The 27,457-nt window shown below is 46.9% G+C and overlaps 2 protein-coding genes across 6 annotated transcripts; both read right to left on the bottom strand.

Annotated features, from left to right (window-relative positions):
* Positions 1-688: 688 nt before the first annotated feature.
* LOC102212066 (UPF0606 protein KIAA1549) lies at positions 689-20,763 on the bottom strand. Of its 4 annotated transcripts, none has more exons than XM_013911180.1 (21): positions 20,406-20,763; positions 17,707-17,915; positions 13,712-15,007; positions 13,536-13,618; positions 12,476-12,775; positions 12,217-12,403; positions 12,068-12,127; positions 11,806-11,957; positions 11,531-11,708; positions 11,254-11,438; positions 10,896-11,101; positions 10,467-10,594; positions 10,331-10,345; positions 9,179-9,387; positions 8,857-9,092; positions 7,773-7,944; positions 7,251-7,535; positions 7,110-7,162; positions 6,901-7,028; positions 6,090-6,244; positions 689-6,003 (listed from the first exon to the last, which is right to left on the bottom strand). In XM_013911180.1, exons 2-21 carry the CDS (start codon positions 17,852-17,854, stop codon positions 5,779-5,781), a joined length of 4,401 nt encoding a protein of 1,466 aa, XP_013766634.1. In that variant the 5' UTR covers positions 17,855-17,915; positions 20,406-20,763; the 3' UTR covers positions 689-5,778. The 4 variants fall into 4 exon arrangements, with proteins under 4 accessions (XP_013766634.1, XP_005734257.1, XP_013766636.1 ...); XM_005734200.2 differs by having other exon boundaries at positions 7,350-7,535; XM_013911182.1 differs by having other exon boundaries at positions 7,809-7,944.
* A 912-nt stretch (positions 20,764-21,675) lies between these two features.
* On the bottom strand, positions 21,676-27,450 carry parp12b (poly (ADP-ribose) polymerase family, member 12b). 2 transcript variants are annotated; one of them, XM_005734198.2, is made up of 7 exons: positions 25,823-27,450; positions 23,979-24,249; positions 23,463-23,534; positions 22,692-22,818; positions 22,449-22,617; positions 22,222-22,342; positions 21,676-21,897 (listed from the first exon to the last, which is right to left on the bottom strand). In XM_005734198.2, exons 1-7 carry the CDS (start codon positions 25,979-25,981, stop codon positions 21,782-21,784), a joined length of 1,035 nt encoding a protein of 344 aa, XP_005734255.1. In that variant the 5' UTR covers positions 25,982-27,450; the 3' UTR covers positions 21,676-21,781. The 2 variants fall into 2 exon arrangements, with proteins under 2 accessions (XP_005734255.1, XP_005734256.1); XM_005734199.2 differs by lacking the exon at positions 25,823-27,450 and adding an exon at positions 25,470-25,755.
* Positions 27,451-27,457: the final 7 nt, after the last annotated feature.

Raw genomic sequence — 27,457 nt, 5'->3', positions numbered from 1 at the left:
CAGCAGACATGCAAACATGCTTAAAACCTGATACACAATCTCATCATGTCTTTATAGATAATTTCCTCCTTTTTAACAACTCCAAGGGGGAGGATGGTTCCTAAACTCACCTGTATAAATCAGGGGGCGTGGCCTCTTTGACTGGCAAGTGGATGATCACACAGGCTGGTGTAGTTGTTAGCTGTCTGCTAACTGGACCGCTGGACTGTGTTTGTGCTGTTGGAGCCTTTTGGAGCATTTTTAATGGCGTCATGTGACTACTGTGAGGTTACTGTATTAGCAGACCATCCAGGAAGGATGTGTGTGTGTGAGTGAGAGAAAGAGACACTCCCGTACAGTCTGTGGATGCAGGCGATAGCTCGCTATCCCTGCTGACACCAGATTTAAAATGTAAATAATGTTAATGAGGATTTGTGTGCTTATGACTTTATTCTTAACAAATTGTTCCTAAACTTCAGATCTTTCTAGAAATGAGCTGTTTGTTTAGATTACAGTATTGCTATTAAACTTGGTGACTCTGTCCCATGAGTCAGTGTCATTGTGCCAGAAATGGGCCTCCATATGCAGAGCTGTGTGGTCTTGGAATGAGGCGTTGGCCGATTGGAGGGATCAGACAGATTAGATGCAGTGCAGCGCATCAGAGGAAAACTGAATCATCAAAGAATGAAGAAAAAGCCGTCAGCTTCTCTGAATCTGAACATGTCTCTTTAATGTTTTGAACACAGTCTGTCAGACTTGAAACACCACAGGGTGCAGCTCACACAGAGGCAGGGTAGAACAGATCCTATCAATGTGACCCGCACAGGTTAGCGGCACACTCATCTGGCCACTGTGGAACAGGTGAGGCTGCTGGCAGTGTTCCCAGCTCACTGACTCGACATTAAAAGAACTCCCCCAGGCTCTGTTTCCATGAAGCAGCATCACCAAGTTACCTGAACCACACCTGGGGCCTGCTCTCACCTGGTGTAAGTGTGTAAATCGGCGAGGCGGTGCGTGGAAACGGAGCCTGAAGAGGAACAACAGGAATGTGGTTCGACTCGGAGCAGCCGTACAGAAGTTCATTCATGACAAAACTACTGACAGAGGGGAAATCTGAAACCCTGGCGAAAGCAAAGCTCTCTGCAGGTCAAAGGTCAACACCTGAAAACAGTTTCAATTGCTGGTGCAGATACAGCTACTGATTTTGGCAGGGGAAAGCTTGTCCAAGCTCTTATTTTAGTGGGCAGTTTGAGATAACAGGAAAAGCTGGAATAGTAGCTAAAACATAGAATCGGTTTAAAATTTTGAAACAAATAATTATCAGATCCTTTAAACTCTGTTCAAAAACAACAGAACAAAGTTGAAACTGATAAGTTTTAAAGATGTGCCAATGCAGCAGCAGGTTTGTTTTAAAAGCTTCTGAAGGAGATCCACCGACAGCTGCAGTCTGCGCAAGATCTGTTTGTCAAATGATCTGTCTCAAAGATCTGTTTTCAAAGTTCTCCCCACTAAAGCTAATGATCAGCTGACCACATGCTTCCTGTGCCGTGACTCCATCACCTCCACCTGCAGCTGCTGATCTGCTCTGCAGCAGTTTTTGCAGTTTTGTGGTGGCCCACCAGAGGGCTCCACTCACACCAAGGTCGGGAGGAGAGGTTCTGCTGGTTTTTGGCACAATGTGGTCAGTTGTTGTGTGGAGATGAATAAAGTCGGAATGGAAAGTTACAGCTCCTGTCTCGTCTGTACAATACCTCCACAGTTTCATATTTTTTGTCCACGAAAGCAACTGGGCCGGCTCGGCCTGTAGGGAGGGGAGCAACCGTGATCCCCGCAAACTTCAGCAGGTCTCAGAGTGCTGATCAGTAGTTTTGTCATGAAAAATCATCCTCTGAGTGTCTGCTCATCTGCTGGACTCTTACTGAGGATCACAGGTCTAGAAAACAGAGTCTCTGGAAAACAGAAACATTCAGGAGAAGTTTATGAAGAGTTTGCTGAGAAGTCAGACTTTTCTTTGCTATTCGGACACCTGCAGGATTATTTTCCATTTTTGGGGTGATCTGATCGTTTCAGACACCTTGAGTCATTGAATTAGCACCATTTGATCCTGTAGGCATTGCTGAGTCCTACAGCGTGACTGACAGGTGCTAGGTCCAATCAGATCGTCTGTAGCAGGTAAAGAGTTCTGCGGTTGGTTTCTGGTTCATGACGAATGTGTTGTGTCTTTGAGTCTGTTCAGCAGAACAATCACAGATAAAATCTTTTCCGTATATAATAGGTTTCTATTCAACATCATATCCACTCCATCCATAAGCATCTTCATTCAGACTCAAAAATCTCCTAAAAAACAAAAACATGATGGTTCTCATGGTGTGTTTTTTCCGGCTGTGCTTGGATGAACGGTGCTTTCATGGCACTGTGACATGAATCACTCTTTGCTCACTCTTAACTGGATGTGGAACGATTCTTCACTTTTTTTACATCTTTTGGCAGCATGCTAAACATTAACTGCAACACCACAAATAGCTAAAGCCTCAAACTTAGTTGAACATGCTGAAGAAGAGCAGAGAGCAGATGCAAACAAACCTTCACCATGAGTGACCGACCACCAACACACCACAGAGAGGACAGCCAATCAGCAAAGAGAGGAACCAGCCGCTCAGCTATGCAACCAGGACATGAAACTAAAGGTTGAAACAATAGATGCAGAGACAATATCAGGAGGTCCACATGGAGAGACATTTCTCTGGATCTACAATCATGTCTGCAAAGCGGTCTTCTACAAGCTTCCAGAACATTCTGCAGACTTCACTCACTGGACAAGGTCAATAATAAAAATAAAAATATTCAATAGTATAAAAGGTCAGTAATGACAAACCTTATTTTTCTCCCCTGATGAAACGGTGCGAACCTTTTAGGGGAGTGTGAGGATTCAGCCACAGGCTGAAACAACGAAAAGTTATTTATGCTCTTAATCGCCCGATAGAGCTGCAGGTTAAACATTAACACCTTTACCTGCAATGTCCTGGCATGAAGTCTGTAGTTCATGTGAGAACAATGAAGCTAACATAATGGGAAATTTCCTGGGCAGATCCCTCACCTGAACCACACAGTGTACTCAGAGTATCACTGAAGAGTACAGCTGAAATGAGCACTTCCTGACGTGTTCTACATGTGAGACAAAAGATCAGCCTGGAGTCCTGGACATATAAACCTTATCACTATTTGCTTTTCCCTTCATCAGGATCATCAGGCAGCTCTGACGAGACATCTCTCAGTGAGTTTATGAAGCAGCTCTCGTCTGAGGAAGAACCACCTTGCGGCGGTGATGAACGACTAGTTCCCCTCTCTCACAAACACTTTTTACCCACTTGTCTACAGCGCTCTGCTCACAGACTGATGGATGCAACAAATCAGCGACAAAAAGCTTGATACCAAAGCAATGCATTAGCTGAATTTTTTTTCATTGCCACCGATACATGAACACGCGAGCGAGCGAGCGGCTACGCTAAGCAACGTTTCCACAGAGAAACAAATGTTAGCTCAAAATCTACAGCGAGCTTAAACACAAGAGGATTACAACCATAGAACAGTAGTTTGGTCTTTTTTTTGATCAAAATAAAGCATTTAAAGTATACTTTCATATATAAGCAATAAAAAATAAGTAACATCTCAATACTCCAGTAATAACTCTTACATTAATATTGTGCTCATTGGGATTCTATCTCTTTACATATATTTATTCATTCTTATAGATAGCTATAAATATTATTTTTCTTGTTTTGCATCCCCGTGCAGCAGGAACTGTGCGGCACCTCCAGCTGTCGACAGTGCAAAGACCTCATTGATATGGTTTATGAACAGACACCTGACCACCGTGGCTGATGGGAGTGTGGAAGGCAATTAGTGGTTAATGACAAGATGGTATGAGGCTGACAGTTAGCACCACAGAAGGTCCAGAGAATCAATCCACTTCAGAACTTTAGGAGGAATTGGTCCAGAGGGAAATATCCACTCAACAGGTCAAGAATAACCATCTACCCCAATAGGATGAACCACCAGAAGGCCATTAAGGACAGCACTTCGCAGAGGTTCCATCGGATAGATTCCCTGGAGATCCATTCACTCTAGAACTCCAGGAACGATCACGAAGTTCTGAAAGACTAGAAGAAGGAAGTTCTTCTCCAAAGGTTGGTTGCACTAACTTAAGAAGGTATTCATAACCTGATGTTCTAAGTCAGGCCTGAGAAGTATTGGTAGTTGCACCATTCAGCCTTAAGTCTTCTTGCAAATCTTGGCATGTTCTTCAAACCAGAAAATGAAATTGTTGAGAACTATACACTCTTTTAGCGGACTGATTTGAAACAAGATAAGCTACCTGACCTAGTACATTCATCAACACTGAGAAAACTCGAGCTCCCGGAGAAAACTTCACCAGCACAACAAAAACATACAACCACTGCATAGCAGATCCGACCCAAGCTCAAAACCAGGACCCTCTGAGGCACGGAGCCACTGTGCATTTGTTTCTATGAGCAATAAATTAATTTTACAACAAGCAAGCTAGACAGACTGTTACAGATACAACAACGAGGAGTTGACTCTCTTGATCTGTTTGAACTGACTGGAGAGCCTTAAAGTTTGAGTTGGTTCATGACCGAGCATTTAGTGGTGCTGCACTTTATCACACTTGTGCTTCATGAGCATCAACAATTACATGACCATATCCTTGTTTTACCCAGGAGGTCTTCTGTCTATGCCCGGTCAATAAAATGACTTATTTAGGTCCTAATGCCATGCTTCTCATGTTCTATCACGTTAGACTGCTTGGCGATCAGTGTGTCCTTGAGATAACTAATGATGTTTCAATTTTCTTATTTGTAGTAAAAAAAATTAAATTTACTTTCATCTAAATTAAAAAAGCTGTTTTTAGCTGCTCTCTTACCATAGGGGGTCACAACAGCTGTACAAGTTTGATGTGGTAGAGGTTTACAATGAAGGCCCTTCCTCAAGCAACTAGAATTAAACCAGTGACCTTTTATTTCCCAAGTAAATGTGTTAACCACTAAAACACCAAAAGTAAACAGTTAGCAAGAATGCTTGCTGTTACGCAACACCCATCTTCATGTGCATGTTCGAGTGAACGAGCTTGCTACCACCGGGCATAGTTAAGGCTGGCTGGTGCAGTCAACATAAAGTTCACTCTAGACTGGTCTCAAATACTGATCTTGCAGTTAGAACTGGGTTTAATAAAAGCAGCTGCTCCAACAGTCCCCCAATATTAGGCTGGACCAAACCCCTCAAAACCCTCAAGAACTCCAGGAGGCCAGAATGAACTCTCCAATGACTAAACTCCAGAAGACCAAGAGGCCAATAGTGTTGAAGACCATCAAGGACCATCTACTCCACAAGTTCAGGAATGAATTGCTGCTCCAGATGTCTAAAAAGTAACGACTGAATCAAGAGGTTCAGGAAGGATGATCATTAATGATGCTCTTTAGGAAGCACTTCAGTGGAAAATACAAGTCAAACTCATGTCTAATGAAACAGAGCTGAGAGTGACGGACAGACAGTTCAGGACCCTGTAAAGTACCGGAGGTCTCCAGGAGAGACGTCCAAGTTTTCAGACATGGATTGTGGTCCAGACTTGTTTTGGATTTACCGGCACAGACGTACACTAGCTCAACAGAGCCCAGAGTGTAAATTGGTTAGTTTCATGGTTTCCCTTAGACCTTTCAGGTTCTATGTGGTTTAAAACTTTCAAAACCAGCTGAGTCCTGATCCAAAGAGGTCCAAACCAGTTTACGGGTAGCTGGTCACTGCCGCCTGTTTCTGTGCGAGACGTCGCAGCTCCTCCCTGATGGCCTTTATAAGAGAGGCGGAGGTGTGGGCGGATGGTGATGCATCCTCAGGCGGATATTCTGGAGTAGGTGAGGTCAGGAGGAGAGGTGGAGCTGACGGGTCCCGCAATGAGGAGCTGGGCATCTGGAAAACAGAGGAAGAGGAGAACTCAGGAAAGGACATCACCTGTGAAAAGAAAGGAGAAAGGGTGAGACATTTCAGCTCCACCTGTGCACCACCAAGCTATTTTCTTTACTGATTTCACCACTCACGCTCTCTCTGCTGGCTCCCGGCCTGGAAAGGTCCTGGTCTGAATGCTGCTGATTCCAGCTAGAGCCAGTGGGGCCCGACATGCTGCGACCCACCCCAGGGTATGCACCAATCTGACTGGACAGACCCACCTGGGTCAGGTGATGGAGCTGTGCACCTGGAGGTCAGTGAAACCAGTCAGCAGATACAACATTAGTAAATCATCAGCCTGTGTGGAAACAAACTGAATACAGACAAAGTCATGTGAGGTTTGTTACCTTTGGCTTTATTGTCAGAGTCATGAGAAAAAAATGCCTCGTCCCACATTAACTAACCTAATCTACAGTCTCTGGGTATTCACACACAATATGATTCTTTTCAGAAATCTTGAGAGAATGATAATTCTTTCTTTCCTAAACTGTTAGAAATGCTGTATATTTGTTGTAGTGTATGGCACCACCAGAGGGCAGCCTCTACCGCATGACCAGTCAGCTGAATTATGCGTTACCTCTGCACATTTTGACTGTTTGAGACAAGTTCAGGATCTAAAACACGTCAGAAAGTGAAAATAAGAGGAGAATATTTTAGACTCAGATTTGATTCATTCATTTTACTTTAATCTGTATATTTCATGGCATAAAGTTACAGAACTGAATGTATTTATTGACTCACTGAGGCCATCCTCAGTGCTGTCGCTGCCCAGCAGGGGGCCGGTCATGTATATAGCTGCGGTGACTTCTATGAACCCCCCATCATGAAAAGTAGATACCTGCTGTCAGGTCATATAAACTGAACGCACGGTGAGCTGTTATTTGTTGATGGCTGTGACTGTACCTGTGCTCCCTCCTACAGGTCGAGGTCTAGAGGAGGAGGGTGGGTCCTCATACTGCCCCCTGTTGGAGTAAATGGACTCCTGCAGCTGATCTCCAGTAGACACATACCCTCCTGAGCTCAGCCCCTGCCTGTAGAAACACACAGAGAATGAGCTCTGGTTCTGACCTAGTACTCAGACTGGACCAAGTCTTCTGTATTCTGATACTAACCTCTGCAGGAGGCCCTGGACTGAGGTGGGGGACATCCCCAGCTCTGCATATCTCTGCAGGAAGAAGAGAAAGAAGAGAATTAAACCAGAGCACGAGTTCCTGACAGAAGTATCTGCTTCATCTGCAGGTCCACACACTCACTGCAGAGAAGGGGCTGTGAGGGGGGGCTGCTGGGTAAGAGCCCCACTGCTGGTTTGGGGGCCAGCTCTGAGGGGAGGGGCTGGGCAGGGCAGAGCTTACCCCGGCGCTGCCCTGCGAGGACGGCGACACCAGGGCGAAGGCGTCATCCAGAAGAGAGTGCATCTGCTGCCGGGCCTCTTCAATGGAGGGCTGGGGGGGCATGTAGGGTGGCGGGGCCGGGGCAGGGTCAAAGACCTCGTCAGTGGGGGAGGGGCTGCCGTGGTCCGGGGGCAGGTCGGGGTCCGACTGTAGGAAATGAAGTAGAACATCAAGTCAGCGCTCTGCTGTCTTACAAAAAAAGTCCACAGGGCTCAAAAAGACTTCCTGTGTCACTCAGAGTTCAGTAACAGTGTACAGCTCTGTCCACGTCATGCTGACGACACCATCAGTAACAGATCAGATCAGCCGTGTACCTCCAAACACTCAAACATTATGTGTGTCTGTGAATGCTTAGAACAGGCAACATATCCAGCTCACACCTACCTTGCTTATTTGATGGTTAAATTTTGTTTGCCTCACCATGTAGGCCACGTTGTTGAGTCCGGGGTATTTCCTGTAGGTGGCGCTCTGATCGGTGAGCAGCCGGTCTCTGTCTGTGTCAGGAAGACTTCCAGGTCCTGGCTGAGCCCGCCGACTCCTAGGAGAGCGCCTCCCTCTGGCAAAAAAACACAAGAGTTTACAGTCAGGCTGGAAACAGATGGGACAATAATGAGCTTAGCTTTGGTGCTAACAGGGATGCGGTTGGTATGTCTTAAATATGATTTCTCTAGAGTTTGAGGTCTCCTGCAGGGCCTCCTCCCAACTGGGCATGTCTGGAGGTGCTCAGGAGGCACTGATCAGACTGAGAAGGAGCACGGCTCGATTCTGAGCTCCTCCTGTGTCAGGTTGAAACGGACATCTTCGAGCTAAGCTCTCTTTCTTAACCTCACAGCAGCAGTACGGTACAACTCCTGCATGGAGCACCAATCCACCAGTCCATCTCAAGCTCCACCTTCCCCTTTGTCCGCGAGCCCAAAGAGAAAAATCAGCTATTGTCCACACAGCCTCCAAGACCTGCATCATTTGCAAAGAGCAGGGATAAAATGCTAAGATTCCCAAAATGCACACCTTCTTCACCCTGGCTACCCTTTGAGGTCATGTTCATGAATATTACCTACAGGATCAAAGACATGCACCAACCCTGAAGGACTGACAAGAGTATTGACTATGTGTCCTTCTGAGGACATCAGTCCCATTCATCTGGATGTAGTGTTTTCAGTGAGAGAAACATTTCATCATCATCCACTTCTTCTGTCTTTGCTGCCTGCAGGTTCCCCCAACCTTATAAACTGTACAATCAATTAAATCAGTGCTGCAAGTTTTGGTCATTATGCAAATGTAATGCTATGTCCAGATGAACAGAATCAACTTTCTGGGATTTCCTTACCTGTGTGACTGAGCATGCGTCAAGGAAGTCTGAGAACACGTTTGTCTTTGAGGGAACTGAGTCAGCTTTCGCTTTAGTCACACAGAAGCAGCTGTTCATGGAGAATGAAATATTCTTTTTTCACCTCAGGTAGGGTCTGACCTTTTCCTGGAGTCGGTGGGAGTTGGGGGTGAGGCAGCATCGGCCTGCAGGATGCAGTCCATGTGGTCGTGGGCAGAGCTGTAGAGTCGCTGTGCCGCCTCACTCTGAACTGGACCATCTCCAAATGCGTCCATGATGTCATCCATGGAGGGAAACTCGCACTGGCCCCGCCTCTTAGCACGCTGTCGCAGTTTGTTCCGGTGATGCTCGATCTCTGACTTGTGCCGCAGCGCCACCTGCAGGAACAGAGACGGTTGACTACAGTTAATGATGATGACCTCATGGCAAGCTGTGACTGGATGTATTTTTGTTGTCAACTCACCTCTGTGTTGACCTTTTCAGTGAGGGAGGGGCTTGGCTGTGATGGGGCATGTGGCTGCGGTGGGCTCGGACGTGGCTGCATGGCGATGAGCTGCACCTTGTTGGCCTGACGACGGGTGCCGTCAGATGACCCGCGGGACAGGCGGTCCACATGGTCAAAGATGGAGGACGAGGACAGCAGTTCGTCCGGGCCGCTGCCTGATGGAGCACCTGTGGAAGGAGAGGTCAGAGGACAGAAAAAAGTGAAAGGAGACTTAAAGACCAACAGAGAAGTGAAAGCTCAGACTCCCAGAATGCATTTCACCAGTGACCATCTACTGAAAGCTTGCAGAGCGAGTAGGTCAGTCCCATAGACATCCATGTTAAAGCTTTACAGCAGAAATAAACGTGTTTATGTGTGCAGAGCTGCAGTTACTGCAGAAGGATAAAAAATGACAAGCAACCAACAAGGAGATGAAGATGGCGATGATAAGGATAATGATGAAAAAGTGGGAGAAAAAAACTTTTTCCCAGAATAAGCAGCAGAAGAAACAAAGAGAGAATGAGGGAAATCCCTCAGACAGACCAAGACCCCGAGCACAGAGGTCAGAGGTCACATGCAGAGGACATCCAGGAGGCTGACAGAGGGGCAGCGATGCTTCAGCCACAACTGCGGTCAGATCTTCAGCATTATTCAGGGTTGTGTTTGTTACTGTCAGAGAAATTATTTTACCAGAAATAACCTTCAAACTATAGAGAAGTCTGAATATAAACATTTAGACAACAAGCATGTATATTCCAAGTGTACAAGAATAAGAAAAAAGAGAAGTTAATAAAGTAAGAGTGGAAAGTAAAATTCGCTCCATCATTTAGTGATGATCAGTATTCAGATTTAGCTTACTGCTGATGACTCGCCTCATAAACCAGGACCTGTTCTTCCCTTTATGAGTTAAGGTATTGTTGTCGCTGGTACTGTGATTACTGGAGACGGATCGATTTGACACAGTCACAGATTAATTATTATTATTGTTTAATCTGTGAATTTAAAGGTTGAGCTCTTGGAGACATAATTAGATCTGTCTCTGCAGCATCGCAATGCTTCACGTGTTGATAGGAAATGTGGATTGGAGATCGGTGTGTGAGAAGGTGGTAATGTGTTGGCATAGTAACGTACCCATTTTGCTCCTCCCTTCAAGTAGGCAGTGCATTAAACAGAAAAGACAAAGTTTGAACAGAGCAGAGCCTCCATCCTTTGTTTACAGCCTATTCATTACAAATACTAAAGCTGATTATGTCACTGTGGCTCTCACCATTTTTGGGTGTCTTCCTGTGCTGTTTCCCCTCGCTGGGTGTGGCCACAGGTCGGGTGCTTTCTTCTGCTGACTCCCTGCCGCTCGATTGGTCGCTTCCTAACGAGTCGCCGTCTGATGGGCTGAGCCTGACAATGGACACAACAGGTAAATGGTAAATGGCATGCATTTGTATAGCGCTTTTCTAGTCCCTAAGGACCCCAAAGCGCTTCACACTACATTCAGTCATTCACCCATTCACACACTGGCGATGGCAAGCTACATTGTAGCCACAGCTGCCGGATTAAGTAAAATTTTGAGATACTTCAGTAAAAATGTTCGATGTCGACGATTTCTCTGAATGAAAAATAATCATGTCAACGAGCCAGTGAAGTTCATATTCTATATTTTTTAACAAGTTTGTTTAATAAGTCACAACATATTTCTAACCTCCCCCTGCGGCGGCTCGGCCGCGACACCTTGGTGGATGATCCTTTGGATTTGGGGGTGTTGAGGTCTCCGCCATCGGAGGGCGTGGCTTCCTTTACTGGTGCAGGAAGTGGACCGGACTCCTGGATCACCATGATGTCATCCTTACTGTGTTGACCCAGGTGAAGCTTTGCAAAGTCGAAGCCTTTAACGCTGGGAGCCTGAAGCTGACAGAGGATATGGATCAGGGGTCAGTAAGGTAACAAAAACATCATGTTGGTGGCTAAAATCAGAAGATTGCAAACACAGAGGACAGAAAAACACCAGGTGTCATCGCCTGTTAATTTTAAAGTGCAAGTCCTTTTTGTTGACCTCTGACCTTTTGCCTCTGCTGGATGGTGTTAATGGCGTCCGGCTGGAACTCAAGCTTCTCGGAACCGCAGAGCTTCCAGTACAGGATGATGATGATGAAGACGGCCAGTACAACTGGGACAACAACACCGACAATCAGCCAGATGCTGCTGCTCTGAGTCTCAGCTGGAGGGACAGAGATCGTCTCCACAGCTGGAAACAGAATCAAAAAGATCAAACTTTATCAATATGACACTTTCTGAACCAATCAGAAGCAGTTTGGACACACTCAGCATTGGACTCACGTTGGGCCAGCGGTCTCTGCACACGGTGTCCAAGGACAATGGCGGCCCTTTGAAGGTCCACACGGTTCAGAGTGGCGGCGGTCACCTCAGCAGGGACCCTCTCTCCACTGGGACCCTCCACAAAGTAAAAGACCTCCAGAGGGCGCTCTGCCCCTGACAGCCTGGAGACCCGCACCACCTGAGACACAACCGGTTCAGTGCACATTCACATTGTACAGGTACACACACCTCTGTCTGGTGGCATTACATCAGCCATCATTGCCTTGTGCGTGTACCTGTAGACTGTTGTTGCCCACTGCTGTGGCTCTCTTCCAGCGCCTCCTACTGGTTTCCTGCAGTCCCTCCTCCAACAGCAGAGCCAGGCGTCTCTCCAGACGAGCCTTAAAGCTTCTCTCAGCCACCAGCTGCTCCTGAACTCCCAGCAGGACTGATACCACACAAAGGGGAGTTCGTCAGAGCGAAGCTAACACATACCATCATCCACACAGTACAAAAACATCATACCAAAATGTAAAAAAAAGAGAGTGGGTTTCTTACCTGTACGGACCCAGGTGGAGCGCAGGTGGTGTGAAGTGTTGAGCTCAGGGTAGTGAAAGGCTGTTAACAGAAGTTTGATAAAAACGCTTTACATATTGTCGGTTTAATGTTTACTGTGACGTGTGATGGGTTTGTGTATCGTCTCGTACGTTCAGCGATCTGCAGCGCAGGAAATCCCACGTAGAAGCTGAACTCCACCAGGCTGAGCTTCCTCAGGTGTTCACTGACCTCTGACCCCGGCAGGTAGCCCCGGCCATCCCGCACCGCAAACGTGATGTCGACGGGAACCTTCTGCTCCACCGCTGGCCGGGCCACGCTTATGGTGATGTTCAGCAACTGTGTGAAGAAGTAAAAGAAATTAGAAAAGCGAATGGCTTTAAATGGTGACCACACACGAGGCAGACTCACCTGTACGGTGGCGTTCCCTCCCTCATGTAATCTCTTCCGTGTCTCTGCGTATGCCATGGTGAGCCCTCTCTCCACCCGTTCACTGAAGTTGCAGACTCGGATGTCAACATGAGTGGGAACAAACTGCAGCACAGAGTGGATCTGATACCTGAGGTCAGGTATGGTGTACAGTGGTGAAACTGTGGGAATGGGGCCGAAGCGTGGCGGCGGTCGGCGGAGGGCATTGATGACGGACATGGCAGTGAAGATCAACGGTCCCGACACAACGCGAAAGGCAAAACTGGATGGAGTTCTTAAGAACTGAAAAGGAAACAACCAGGGAAGAGTGGAAAGTTATTAACAATTTTTAAGTTTAGCTTAATATCTAATAAGGATTCAGTAAAGTAAATGAATAAATGAAAGAGAAGGCATTAAAAAAAATAAGAAAAGTATGCATCAGATGGCATATTTTCATGGATTAAATGGTTTTTATTGATTTTTGTGTAATTTAAAAGCTTGGACCTTCTCCTGCTGCCTCTAACAGTCTGTGGACTGATTTCTATATGAAAGACTAAAATCTAAAGGATGTCAGGTTTATACTCCGAGTGTCTCGATGCCTCTGCTCCCAGTAAACAACAAGCTAACATTAGCTTAGAAACAGAGTTCACTATTACAAAGTTAATAAATGACTGGCTCCCAGCACAACGCAAACTCCACATAAGCATGAACCAGAACGTCAGTGACACAGTAACACACAGAGATCAGTCTCTGGTCATTGGTTGGTTGCTTTGGACAAACTAATGAGGAAGAAAATCCAGTGAGAAAGACAAATATTAGCCGATCATTGTCTGTGTGTTTGACTAAATTCTGACCAGTACTGCAGATAGAGTAGTGATTCTTGTGACTGCAGCCGAATGAGCTAAAAACAAACACTTCAGAGCGAGAACATTAGAGGACGGGCTGGGATTAGACTGTTTCATGTGAAGTCTGTGAAGCAGGAGCTTGACTGTGAGGGGAAACCACAGTCAGCATCAGCAGGACGGAATCATGCAGATCTGAGAAGCAGCGATTCTGTTTGTACCTGCAGCTCCACTGAGCGGTTGAAGTCTTTTTTCAGAAGATCTCGGACCTGACTGAAACCAGCAGACGAGCCTTTGGAGCTGACTGCAGGGCACACAAACATGGAAGACATCAGTGATTAGACAGAACATGTGCAGCACCTGGAGGTACGGTCACATGACCTTCTAAGACTCTTACCTACTCTGACCAGGTACATTTCTGGCTTGGTGACATTGCACAGGTATTGTCTGGTGGGTGGTGTCTGGGCCACTCTGGGTGTGGTGACTGGAGGGGCTCTGGTCAGGCTGATGGCTGTGATTTGGGTGGTGGTGATGATGGCGGTGGTTGTTGTCGTGGTAGCCTTAGTAGTGGTTGCGGCCTTGGTGGGAGGAGCCTTTGCTGGCATCTCAGTGACCACTGTGGGCCTCTCTGGCCTCTCAGGGCGGGTGGGGGGTCCCAGCGGTGGAGGGGGAGGCACCCAGCTGGTGGTGTTGGACGGGGGTCGGGAAGGGTGCCTGCTTGGGACCGAGACATAGTCTTTGTGTTTTGGAGCAAGAGCAGTAGGGGTGGAAGGGATCTTGGGGGTGGCTGATGGAGCAGGTGTCTTCTCCTCACCTGTGAGGATAGGTGTAAGGATGAGGGGAGGTGTGGGCTGTCTTGGGGGATGCTTAGGCTCCAATCCTAGAGGAGCAATGGGGCTCGAGGATGGGGTAGAAGGAGGATGGTGGGTGTGTGTTGCTGTAGGTGTAAGGACAGGTTTGGAGTCGTTCTCATTTACCTTTTCCCTCTCCTTCTCCTTCTCCTTCTCCTTCTCCTTCTCCCTCTCCCTCTCCCTCTCCCTCTCCCGAGCCAACAGGTTTGTGTAGTACTCCAGACTGTTCATGTCAGGCAGCAGCAACTCCGTCGGCTCCAGTGGGATCATGTCCTCCAAGTCATAGTCCTCATCCCAGGTGGGGAAGACATCCGGATGGGCAGGCTGAGTGTGAAGGGGAATGTTGGGGGTTGAGGAGGAGGGGGAGAGGGGGAGTTTGGATGACAGTGAGAGGGTGGGGCGAGCAGGAAAGGAGGTGTCATAAGAGACCCAGTCCCCCCCATTGTCCCCATCATAGGGGTGGCTGGGCAGTGGCGTGGCGAGGGCCATCTCGTCACCTTCAGGTACCATGAAGGACAGAGTCTCCAGGTAGTCCCCAGACCCCCAGGCCTCCTCCAGTGAGGGCCCCTGTTCCCAGGGGGGAGGAGGAGTGAGGGTGGGCTGGCTATGTGGGGGAAGTGGTGGAGGTAGACTGGGGGACAGGAGGTCTGGAGGTCTCAGGAGGAGGTGGATCCCCTGAGCACCAGAGTCTGGGTCCTCTGCTGAGCCTGCACCACCACCGTTACTGTGGTATCCAGAGTCTGAGGGGTGGCTGGGAGGTGAGGGTCTAGAAGAGGTGGAGGATGATGATGGTGATGACGGATGTGACGAAGAATCAGTCGTTCTGTTGAATTCCAGCACAACTGTGGGCCAGAAGGACAGAAGTCGTGAATTTAAAAGCTCAACATTATACCTCAAGAGTGAGCATGTGCCATAACCAGATTGTTACCAAACACGAGGGAATAAACCTGAAGGACCCTGAAAGAAACTGATAAACATGAACAAATCTGAAGACCCTGAAGACCCGAATAAACCTGAGGACTGGTAAGAACCTAGGGACCCTGAATAAACCTAAGTAAAAAGTAAGAAAGTAAAAGCAGATCTATGGAGGACGTTTCTATTTTTGTGCAAATCTAACTGAACTTTGTGCTATATTAACATAAAGGTAAAATAGTATCTGTAGATGGGAACACAAACTTTAGTCTGTTTTTGCAGTCAGCTTTAATCTGAACAAAAAGAAGGAAAATAAAAAAATATATCTCTGTTTTCTGGTGCCTGCATTGTAGAGGGTGACTTTGCTCTAAACAGGAAATGACTACAGTCACGGGTTAAAGTGGATTCAGCAGGTGGGGGAACACTAAAAAATCAGTTTTAGTGGCTCAGTGTGAGGAAAAAAATCAAACTCACAATACTTTCTACTGAGAGCTCCAGTAGATTTTCTTAATGTACAGGCTGTGATCAGCTGACCTGCTGCTCTTTGCGGATTTACACACCTGAATTCAACCGGATGTGAGCAGATGTTTCATGAGTTGTTCTGGCTGATTTCCATACACTGACAGTACACTGTTTATGCTGTCTTTATATCGTTTATATCATTGTTTTCTACATTAAATCCATCACAGTTCAGCAAACTAACCTGCTTATCCTGCACTAACTTGCAGAGGATTTTCACGCAGCCTTTAAATAACTCAGTTAAGTCTACCTCAGTTTGTTTAGCAGCATGATTCGCAATATGAAGAAACATAATTTCACATGTACAAACCCAATATCTGATGCAAAAACATGTAAGCTTTCTTTTCTCTCCCTGTGAAATACAGCAGCTCAAAGAAAGGGCTGTAAACCGAAACTAATGAGCCTGTTTTGAAAATGTAAGGAATAGAAATCTCAGATACTTATTTAAAATGTAGGGAGTAAAAGTAAAAAGTCGTCAGAAAAAAAAAAAGTGCAGATACCTAAAATCTGTAAGTAAGTACAGTAATGAAGTATCTGAAATGACAAAGCGTCACAAACACAGATCACCTTAATGAGACTGAGCTGGTTCAGCTTCTTTACAGCATTCATTCACACAGCAGAAACACACTCCTCTTTTTCCTCCCTTGCAGTCTCTTTAAAACCATTTGTCTTTATGACACACACACACACACACACACACACACACACACACACACAGCCTTGACTGGGTCTCTTTCATCTGGTCTTGGCCTTGTTGCCGTGGTGACGCCGTGCTTTGCGGCAGCATCACATGCAGAACAGAGACGAGTCATTGGTATTCAGGAGACGACGCCCTCTCACACACAGACAGACAGACTGATAGATCGATAGATGCAGAAAATATTTATCATTTTTTAATTATAAAGAATCTCTTCAGATTGATGCACTAGGCTAACTGCTAACCTGCATTTATCTGAGCTCCTGCATTTACTGCTCTCAGTTCTGAGAAACATCTCCTGTTATTCCTGACTCTGAGGTGCCCTCACAGAACAGCTGTGGCTGAGGTGTTTTATGGCAGCACATCTGCTTCTGTACTCCATCACATTTATTTTAAAGCGTTGGGTCCTTCTGATTTGCAGTCTAAAATATAAATCTACTCAAATATGACACGATAGTATTATAGATAATCTCCTCAGCAGTAAACCTTATTCTTCTTTCACCTGCTTCCATTAGGGGGTGCCAAAGTGGATCATCTGCCTCCATCTCCCAGCATCCTCCTCTCACACTGACAACTCAGCAGTCCTCCTTCACTACATCTATGAACCTCCTCTGAGGTGTTCCTTTTCTCCTCCATCTTCATCCTCTGCCCATGCTTAGACCATCTCAGGCTTCCCACTTCACTTTGTTTATTTACAGTTTTTTTATTCACTAAGCGTTCATTATGTGCTTGCTGAGCTCTCACATCTGTTTTATTTCACATCTGCGTAGCTCTGACGTCTCATGGCACAGGTGCTCTATAGAAGAGCAGGTGGAGAATAAAAAAATTAGCCCAGGGAATTGAGCTACATTTCATTGTGGATGTATGACCATGTGATGTTTGTGGTTTTTCTTTCAGTGCACTGAAACAAGTTTCTACGTCTTCATCAGGTTGGACAAACTCTTCTTCAGTCTGAATTAAAACACAGCCATGGGTTGAAATCTGACATCTATAATGCAACATGTGATCCACAGAGGGCGCTATAATAAACACACACTCCCCGAATCTGTCATCTCTAACACAAGTCCTGAAATGTTGAGTGACGTTTCAGGACTAAAAGTGACATCACACCAACACAGTCACAACCAGCTGACCTCTGAGAGCTGTTTGTGATGAAGCAGCTTCCTGCTGCCTACATCTGATCAGCTGATGTCAGTGTAAACCTCCACAGTCTGACATCAGCAGGTCATGTGACTCTGTGTGTGCGTGAGTCAGTAATGTGGGAGGATGACAATATGGAGCTAAAATGAGACTCAGAAGAAGATTCCTGCACTGCAGTCCTTTTGAGGAAGTCCATGTTCATTTCCTGCTGTGTACAGATGGCTCAGAGGTCAGAGGTCAACATTAACAGCTAACAGCACCTAGCAAGGTTACCTGCAGCAGGTGAACTTGAGGTCACCATGGAAACCAATGTGCCAGCCACCAGCAGGACCACACCTAGTGTTTGTCTGCAGGCCGAGGTTCTGCGTTCCATCCTGGTCCTGGTGCTGGAGCTGGGGCCTGGCGAGGTCACAGCGTCCATCGTCCTCAAAGGACCGGCGGTGCAGTCCCGCTACAAAGAGCCGAAGGCCCCTCAGGAGGACCTGAGTAGCATAGAACAGCAGTCAGAAAATGTGTGTCCTGCAGGGTTCTCACCGAGCACAGGAGAACATTCTCCTGCTGGATGATGACATCATCAAACGGATCAGGAAAGATTCAGCTAAAACTCTTTTTTACCTTCGTCGTTAGTTACTTTAAAAATAAAGGCTGTAAAGTTGTGTGGAGTAGTGTGTGACCCTCTGATGGGAAGGTTCATAGTTGAAACAATTCATCAAAGTTTGAAATAACAAATCTAACTATCAGCCTGACGCATTAGCTTTTGTCTCCGAACTAAAGTCCCAGCAAGTTCTGATACCCTTCCATCCACCCTGACCTCCTCCCTGCTCCAACTCAGACTACAGCTGGCCTGCTGTGGATGTTTAGGTCTGATGCTGAAACCAGTGTTTATGGACTGACGCTGTCAGATAGGAGAGAGACCAATATTCTCGATGCACACCGTCTGTGAGAGCTTTGCTGCAAAGGTAACAGTGATGAAAGAAAAACACTAAAGTGCCTCATTACAGTCCAGCAAGAAGCTGAGAAGACTCTGAAGCAGTGAAAAAGTAGGAACCCAGGGACAGGCGGTGCTGCAGAAGCATTCATTGTGAAGCAGACGTGCTGCTTTGAAAACAGACAAAGACTTGCAGCAAAGACTCAAAAGACTCCAAGTAGATGCACGTATGTCATAAACAAACTCCTACATCACCTCATTCTTGAGTTATTACATTTACAAACTTGGGTGTCCTCGCTGCCCCCCAGTGCCATGACGACATACCCCATCGGACTTTTACGGTTCAGGGGTAAAATCCCCCAAAATCCTCTGCTTAAAGGATCTGAAGGTTTTTACGTGCTGTAGACCCTGCAGCAAACATTTTACTGTGACTGTGCCCTCTAGTGGTGGAAGTGCTTGGTGTCCTGATGTCTTATTTTGGAGGACAGCATGAAAACGTCTAAAGCCACCCCATGACAAACCCACGACCTAAAGACTGTGGAACATGCTCATTCATTTGGTTTTAGGGTGTTCTTGGTGCTGAAGGCTGCAGGGAGGAGGTCGGGTGGATGGACGGGACAACAAAGACACAGAATGATGTTAGTCTAATATTTCAAACTGTACTCGTAAAGAATTAGGTACCTTAAACTGGGGCTGTTCAGCCTGGATAAAACCCCTCTGAAACTGAAAAACGGAGCGCTAAAAATGCTCTGATGTTGCTTCGAGAGCAGCTCAGGTCTGAATGAAGATCACAGCTGACATTTCTGACAGCATGCAGAGCGGGGTCAGGATCAGGGCTGCCACACCATCAGAAGGTCAGTTAAACATGTACCTGCTGCTGGACCCTCACACCCGAATCACCTGATTTCAGCAGCTTCACATCCTTCATTCTGGAAGGGTGGAGGACATAAACCCAGAACATCTAAGCTTAGGCTACAGTCTAACTCTGAACCTGAAACACTTTCTCTGTGAAGATGATGAAGACCTGCTCCAACCTGCGGGTGGAGCATCTGGACCACTGACTTATTACTTCATTGTCCAGGTTTGTGATGAAGGCTAGCGGGGCTTTAATCTGCACATATTTCTGATCTCGTCTCAACTTTAACATCAGCACTTCCCTGTGAGTCAGCTCATCCTAACCAGGCTGAGCTGAGGACAGCTCTCAGGTAATATTAATAAAGAGATTACACGCAGTGTCACGTGATCCCTGCTGCTCCTCACAGCCCCTCAGTACCGAGCAAAAAGGGAGCTCTGCTTTCTCTGCAGAGCACGATTACAAATGGGTCACTGTCCCAGACCCCGGAGCCTACGAGGGTGTGCGGCTGAAGCAGGAGGCTTCAGGCTCGCCTCCACCTGCGCCTCCACCTGCGGGGATTTTTCTGTTTGCGCAAAACATGAAAATGTCGGTTTGAAGGATTTCACGTGTTTGCAAAAAGAACCTTCAAAAATGATCAATCAGTCAATAAATCAACCATCGATCAATAAGTGAAACCACAAAGACGTGACGGTGAATATTTAAAAGGTATCCAGCTGTTTGTCTGACCGGCTTTCACAACTGTGCCTAATAAAGTGACAGGTTGGTATATTCTCTGTCAGTCCGGGTTTTTGTGCTCTGCTCGGCTCCGTTTCCAGAACACTCACTCCTCTGCCGGTCTGGCCCGGCTCGGCCTCCTCTCAGATTGACCCCATTATCGGACAGATGCTAACAGCCTCCACCCGCCCGCCGAGTCCGCGAGGTGGAGGCTGCATCCGCCCCGCATGTTCGTGTCCGGGGCTGATTAGCCCCCCTCCCCCTTCCCCCGGCACGCTCCGGTCCGGTCCGGCACGGCCCAGTTTACCGTGAGGACGACGCTGCCTCCGGTGCACGGCTGAAGGAGCCTCGCTTCTTATAGCGGCCGCGGACACACAGAGCCGCAGACCCGGGATCACATTCAGACTGCAAGCCGGGCCGGGCCGAGCCGAGCCGGGCTATTCTCACTGAGTCTCTGCCACGGCGGAGACCTACCTGCCATCCTGGAGATGCGGTTCGGGCGCGTCACGCCTCTCCAAGCCGCGCAGCGCGCTCCCTGCGTGGGGAAGAAAAAGGAGGCGGAGAGTCCCCGCAGAATCACACCTCCTCCTCTTCTCCTCCTCGGAAACAGCAGCAATCAGCCTCCACCGCCCGGTGGTGTCGGTGCTGTCCGAACCCGTCACATTCACAGCGCGTCCGGTCCCGGTACCAGTCCAGCCGGCCCCTCCCAGCATCATCTGACCCGACCTGCAAGTCAAAGCGCTTCTTCTCACACACGGACCGTTATTTGAACCCGCACCGGCACCGGCACAGGGCCAGGACAGCCGGATCTGACCATGAAAATGAAACAGCAGAGAACTGCTCAGCTTTTATTTTATGAAGCCAACAAAAACACACACACACACACTCTCTCTCTCTCTCTCTCTCGCTCTCTCTCTCTCGCACGCACGCACACACTCTCTCTCGCTCTCTCTCTCGCACGCACGCACACACACTCTCTCTCTCTCGCGCGCGCGCACACACACACACACACACGCACAGACTCTGCTCATGTTTTTATGCTTCATGCAGACCTGGGCCACGGGCACAGCGGTGCACTGGTTAGCAGGAAGGTTGTGGGTTTGAATCCCGTGGTCAGTTGGGCTCTGCGTGTGTGTTTGGTAACAGCTGACTTAATTCAGGTGTGTGAATGTGAGTAATAAAGTGCTCTGATTGGTCAGTTAGACTGGAAAAGATTAAGATACCAACCAGTTTATTTGAATGCTGCTGTTTCTGTTGAAGGTCACCCTCCGTATTTTCACCTTAAAGATGAACTGAGCACTCCTACAGACAACAGCTGATACTCGACAACAGTGCAGCCATAATAGAGGAAGCCTGCTCTGAACGGACCGATGTCACGGGCGTTCCTGTCTGTGCTGAAGTTTGAGTCTGCAGTAACGTTTCATATTTAGTTCAGTTAACGATCGCGGCTGTTTCTTTGGGTCTGTCAGGGGTCACCAGGATTCTGTAATCACATGACTCAATTTTCAAACGGTTGGTTTAAGGAAATTATGGATGAGGACACCAAATAAAAAGAAAGGTAGACTCAGAGTCTCTGACACCAGATCGTCCTGCAGCTGAGAGAGCCACAGAGCTCAAACTAAAGACATTAATAAAAGGCTCCAGTAAGAATCACTCCATTTTATTTACAGCACCAAATTAACAACAGTGACCTCAAGGTGCTTTATATTGCCTAAAGCCCATACAAAAATAGAAATACAGGTAGAATAAATTTCCCCCACACACATACACACAGAGAAGCAGAAAATAATAGAAGTGGTTAACATGCTCAGTGATAAGGCACCCAGCCTGGTCCAGTCAACATAATCGGGTCACATTTGACTTCCTAACACCGGCACCTGCCTCTCCACCTCCTCCCGGGAGACGAAGCGAGGGCGACGGCGGACTTTCCTCTTGGTGTTGTGCTTGTGGTTCCTCTGGTACATGTCTGCAGAGAGAGAGAGAACATGCTTAGACACCATCAGGAAGCGGTGACAGAGGAACACACTGGGACCTGAAGCCTAAAGGCTGGGATGTGTCTATGTGCTGAATCAGGGCATGCCATTGTGTCTGGGACATTCCCAAAACTTCATTCTGGGATTCTGGAAGTTTCTGTTGGAATCGTCACCTCTGACTTTCCTGCCCTGACTGTGGCACTCACTGTGGAACTGTGAGTCCCCACATGGAGGGATGCTGGACTTGTTCTGGGCCTAACCTGACCACTTCATTAACTCACAGTTACATCTGGGATGCAGGTGACAGGAAGTAGTACCTTTGAAGCTGATGATGTACTCTCTGTAGCCTTTCACCACTCTGACTTCAGCTCTTCTGTCAGACAGGTACTTCTTCTCCAGAGTGCAGGATGTCTCCGATGTGGAGCGCATCTTCTCATCCTGAAGGACGTACGAGACAGACATCAGACCTGGAGCAAAATAAACATTTTCTGTATTCCTCTACAGCTCGCTCCCACACAGTGATCCTAAAGGTGCTCCAACTCACCCACTCTCCATACTCCACCCAGTTCCCACGGTCCCCCTTGTAGTACCACAGCCATTTGGTGGTCAGTGTGTAATATAACGGCTTCTTCACGGAGGAAACTGTGGAGAGACGGCGAACAGGCTGCATCCCTCGAGTCATCGTGATGAAGTCGATGGTCTGAACACCAGCGCTGAAAAACATGGCAGCTGTGAGTGGCTGATGCATGAAAAACATCAACAACTTGCACTCATTGTGACCTCTGACCTCTCAGTCCTGGACGGGTCGCAGAAGTCTCGCTCAATGTCCTCCATGTTCTGCAGCTCCGTCCAGGTGCTGCCATCTAGAACCTCCCACTTATACGGCAGGTGGAAGTGCACCTGCAGGCACGAGTCTGCAGAGAGACCGAAAGACTGAGGCGAGGCCAATGAGCACGAACACGCCCACAGAAAACTCAGCGCAACCAGCAGGAAATCATAAAAATCACACAATCATACAATCACAAAATAACAAAAATGATATTAATAATAAAATATTAATAATTAAAAACAATTCACACAATCAAACAGGACTGTACAGATGAAAAATAAAGGAAATCAAAACAATGAGCACAAAATAATACATTTTTCCCCCACTGGCAGATTTGACAGAAAACGTTATCTAGGAAGACAAATTTGAATAAATTATAATTCATAAACTTCAACTCTTTTGAACATGATGTCATGTATATACATTAAATATTTGCACTGAAGAAGATTTAATATGAGAAAATTTGATATTTTAAACTGTATGTTTCCAGAGAAACCAATCAGATGCCAGCAAGGCACGAAAAATATTTTAGGTTTTAGTGAGAAAACAAATAAATCTTTATTTATAAAGAGTGAGTCAGCTTCATGTTGGAGTCTGTACTTCTACCCTGTGCTGCCACCTACTGGATGCACACGACTAAGTGCACAGCGGGAGGCTGAAAGAGACTTCCTGTGTGCCGTTTCCTCTCAGCCAATCAGATCCTCGCATGAAGAAAGTAGGAGAACTCACCCTGAAACTTGCAGCTGTTCCTGAAGAAGTGCAGGCAGATCTCCAGAGGGTGAGACGGCTCAGGAACAATGTCTGAAACATAAAGAGCCGAAGTCAGGGTACAGAGCGCCTCCTTGTGTTCACGTCAGTAACATGTAATCAGGTAATAACACACACATAGACACTGAACGCCATGTATGAAATCTGAATCTTGTGTCATGTTTATGGATAACCTCCTCATATTTGTGTAGCATTATCAGATTATCACACTGAAACACCAGCTTTGTAACATTATTTATATTTTTGGTAATTATGACTTCAGTGAGGAGACATTGTTGTGTCTGTGAGGCAGTATTCGCTTGTATAAAAGGCTTTTTTTCTTCCATATTTATGGAATTATTTTCTCCTCTTTATGGAGCAGATTTCTAATACTGATCTGACTTTTCCTGATCTGCAGGTTTCCTCCTCTATCCTCACAGTGATTAGACGGTCAAGGTTCTCAGGATCAGCAGGTTCTGTTTCAGGCTTCAGTCTCACCCATGGAGGTGGTGGAGGTGGAGGTGGAGGCCGCTCTGAGCTGGTGGATGTTGCTGTAGATGGAAGGCAGGTTGTGGATGATGTCACAGCTCAGTCCTCTCTCCTCCAGCATGTGGCGGCCGCGCTCGTCAACGGCATGCAACCGTTTGCACTTTTTTCCAAAGATGCAGTCGCCCTGCACGAAGTGCTGGCACAGGTGCACTTTGGTGCAGTTGCCCTGGAAACTACAGCAGCCGTGAGGCCCCGAGCCTTTGTTATAGTGCACACACACCTGAGCGAGCGAGCGAGCGAGAGCGAGAGCGAGAGAGAGAGAGAGAGAAAACATACAGAGCCTTCATGATTGGGTTAGAGAGAGTGTGTGTGATTTTTTTTAAGGATCCAGCTGTCAATCACATTTTTACTGAAAGTCCCTTAAAAGCAGTGTTTGTCACAAACGTCACAAATGTTGAAGTGATGAAGTAAATGCAGACTCGGCTAAATAGGATACATAAATGATTAGAGTAAGGGTTGTCAAACTTACAGCCCGTGAGATACATTCATATGCCAGTCACAGCTGGACTGGCCATCGGGCATTCCATTTGCCCGATGGGTGGATGGTGATTTCTCGCTTTTAATGGGCCGATGTTTGTTTTGGGTTGTTTGTTTGTTTTGTAACGGTATAAACAATGGAAGGTGGTGGATTGGCCAATTAGTCATGATCTACTCTGGGCTGGACCAATTACAATACATCCGTATTGCGGTGAAAAGGAACGCGATTTGTCCCGTACTTCAGCTAGAATGAAAAAAGAGACAACGCTGGAGTTATACTGTGTCTTTACGCTGTCAGCTGCCTCTTCTTCTCTCATTCTCTCCCCTTCCCTCTCATGTTGCTACTTCAACCATGAAACTGATCAATGATCAGCTGATTGGCTTTTCTGTCTCAAGTCTCATCTCTCTTTGGCCCACCTGTTTGGCCCACTTTGCACCAGAAAGAGGAAACCACCAGATGTTGCGCTAAACAACAGCAGCACGTTTAAGCTTGATCAGCTGTTGTTAGAATTTATTTAATATTAATTTCTAGTATCAGCTGATGTTTGTTGGAGCCACAGCTGTAACAGCTGCTGGTTTGGATATGTGGTGAAGATGAAACCAGGAGATGTCCTTACTGAATCATCAGAGTTGAACAGGTGGTGGAGAAACAGGTTTACCTTTTAGGTGACAGGAATGATTTGAAGGGAAGTTATGAACTGTTTCTGAGAGGCAAATAACACCAGGATCTTGTTCTACATAGCTGACAGCTGGTAACTGTGCAGGGGCGGGTCTAGCAAAGTTTTGCCAGGGGGCCAGGTAGGGCATTAACAGGGAAAGGCGGGTCAGTACGCGGGAGTCGGGTCTTCAGCCCTGCTGAGAACACTGACAAAAGTTTCACTGGTCCAACCCACTTAAAAGTTCAAAGTTCGCTTTATGTGGCCCGCTGTGTAAAATGACCCCCCTGCATTAGTTTCTGGTTACCTGAGGATCCTCGGTCATGTCCAACTTTCGATTTTCATTTTTGATTTTTGATTTTTGTTTTTTTTTGTTTTACTTTCAGTTTCAGTTTCTTCTTCTGTGGATGTTACGTGACTAAAGAAGCTCTGTGTCCTCATGTGAGGCAAACAAATGGTGAGTCTGTTGCCATGGTGATCTCATACATGCTGCGTCTCATCACTTTCTTATTCACTTTTTTTTTTCCTTCAGGAGCGTCCCACGAATCTGTGCACAGTTGCGTTTCTTGTGTAAAGGGCAGAGTCGTTTCATCTGCTAACACTGAGCACGTCTCCTGAGGAACAGCCTGTGACGTCAGGTGAGTGAGGTGTGGGCGTTACCTCGGGCAGCAGCGCCGGGTCGTTGAGCAGCAGCAGCAGGAAGAGCTCGTCCTCGTTTAGCTGCTGCAGCGAGCACTCTTTCAGCAGCCTGGAGTTATGATCAGACCGCAGGTCGTGGGATGATCGACATGGTTTCCTGTGAGGAGGTACATTTACCATCAGCTCCTCTCACCCCGCTGTCAATACCAGTCAATCAACCAATCAGTCCATCAGTCAATCAATCAGTCAGACAGATAGATAGATAATGGATCAGTGGTGCATGCTGTAGCAGGTGAGTGTTTTCAGGATTGAAGCTGGTTTGTGATGATCGTCTGCAGAATCAGTTAGCATGGTGATGCAAACACGTAGGAAGTGAAACTTCCTAGTGGCAAGTGCTACCCTAAAAGAATCCCTTGCCAACCCCAAGTGCCACCCCAGTTTTGCATATGACAGTGTTGTTTATTAAAATAAGATAGCATTAACAGTTTGAGCGTAGTTACAGTGAATATAAATGCTAAAACTGAATATATTGCATAGTGTTCCCCCCTCCACCATTAACAAATGGTTCAGCCCATAGCGGGACCGGCTTTTTTCTTGTTTTCAGTAGCAAGCGATGGTTATGATTGTGCCAGAGCACATTTTGAACAACACCATGGGAATTTCGCTTTTTACACAGGTGGTTGGATGTTACACTGTGGAAATGGAAGGCACAGACCTATGCCCTGATTAGGAACCTACTCAGTCCGTTCAAGCCAGGGGATCGTTCTTATGCTGAGTTGGTGGGATTATTGAACAATCATTTTCACCCTAAGCCGAGTGAAACTGTGCAGCGGTGGAAGTTTAACACACGGAATAGAAGGCCGGAGGAAAGTGTGGGCGATTATGTAGCGGAGCTAAGGAAGCTCGCACAGGACTAACTTTGGAGACTCCCTGACGGTGATGCTGCGGGATCGTTTAATATGTGGAATAAGCGACGACAGAATACAGCGCAGATTGTTAGCAGAGGATTTGCTAACATTTGAAAAGGCGCTGAAGTTTGCTCAAGCAATGGAGGCTGCTAACAGAGACATTGTGGATTTGAAGAGCATGATGGAACAGTCGCGATTCACTAAAGGATTAGGAGCGGTGAACAAGATGGAGGACGGCGGCTCGACGTCACAACAGGTTGTCAGGAAGTGCTACAGATGTGGAGGGCTAAATCATGTGGCCAAGGACTGCAGGTTTGTTTCAGAAAAATGCCACAACTGTGGAAAGGTGGAACACATAAAAAGGGTCTGCCGAATGAAAATGGAACAAAAAGGAGGGCATGGCAGACAAGGTAAACAAGCCCATTTCTTGGAAGAGGAGAATGTGGAGAGTGAGGAAGAAGGAGCTGAAATGCACCACATAAAGGCAAGTGTGACTATGTATAATGTGCATGAGGAGATTAGCATCCCAAGGGAAGAACCCATCAGACAGGTAAATGGACAGAATGTGACATTTGAAGTAGACACAGGCTGTGGTTACACTATCATGTCGAAGGCGTCATTTAAAAAAACTTTTTGAAGGCAGTAATGCGCCCAAAGTAAGCAAGTGTGGAATCAAACTGAGAACGTATGGAGGCCACAAGGTACCCGTGTGGGGAGCAGCCCAAGTGCAGGTGGAATTCAGAGACAG

Source organism: Pundamilia nyererei, unplaced genomic scaffold (assembly GCF_000239375.1).
Source record: "Pundamilia nyererei isolate P.nyererei 1_Seehausen unplaced genomic scaffold, PunNye1.0 scaffold00057, whole genome shotgun sequence".
Taxonomy (NCBI): domain Eukaryota; kingdom Metazoa; phylum Chordata; class Actinopteri; order Cichliformes; family Cichlidae; genus Pundamilia; species Pundamilia nyererei.
Note: the sequence above shows the minus strand (reverse complement) of the source record. Positions and strands in the feature narration are given on the sequence as shown.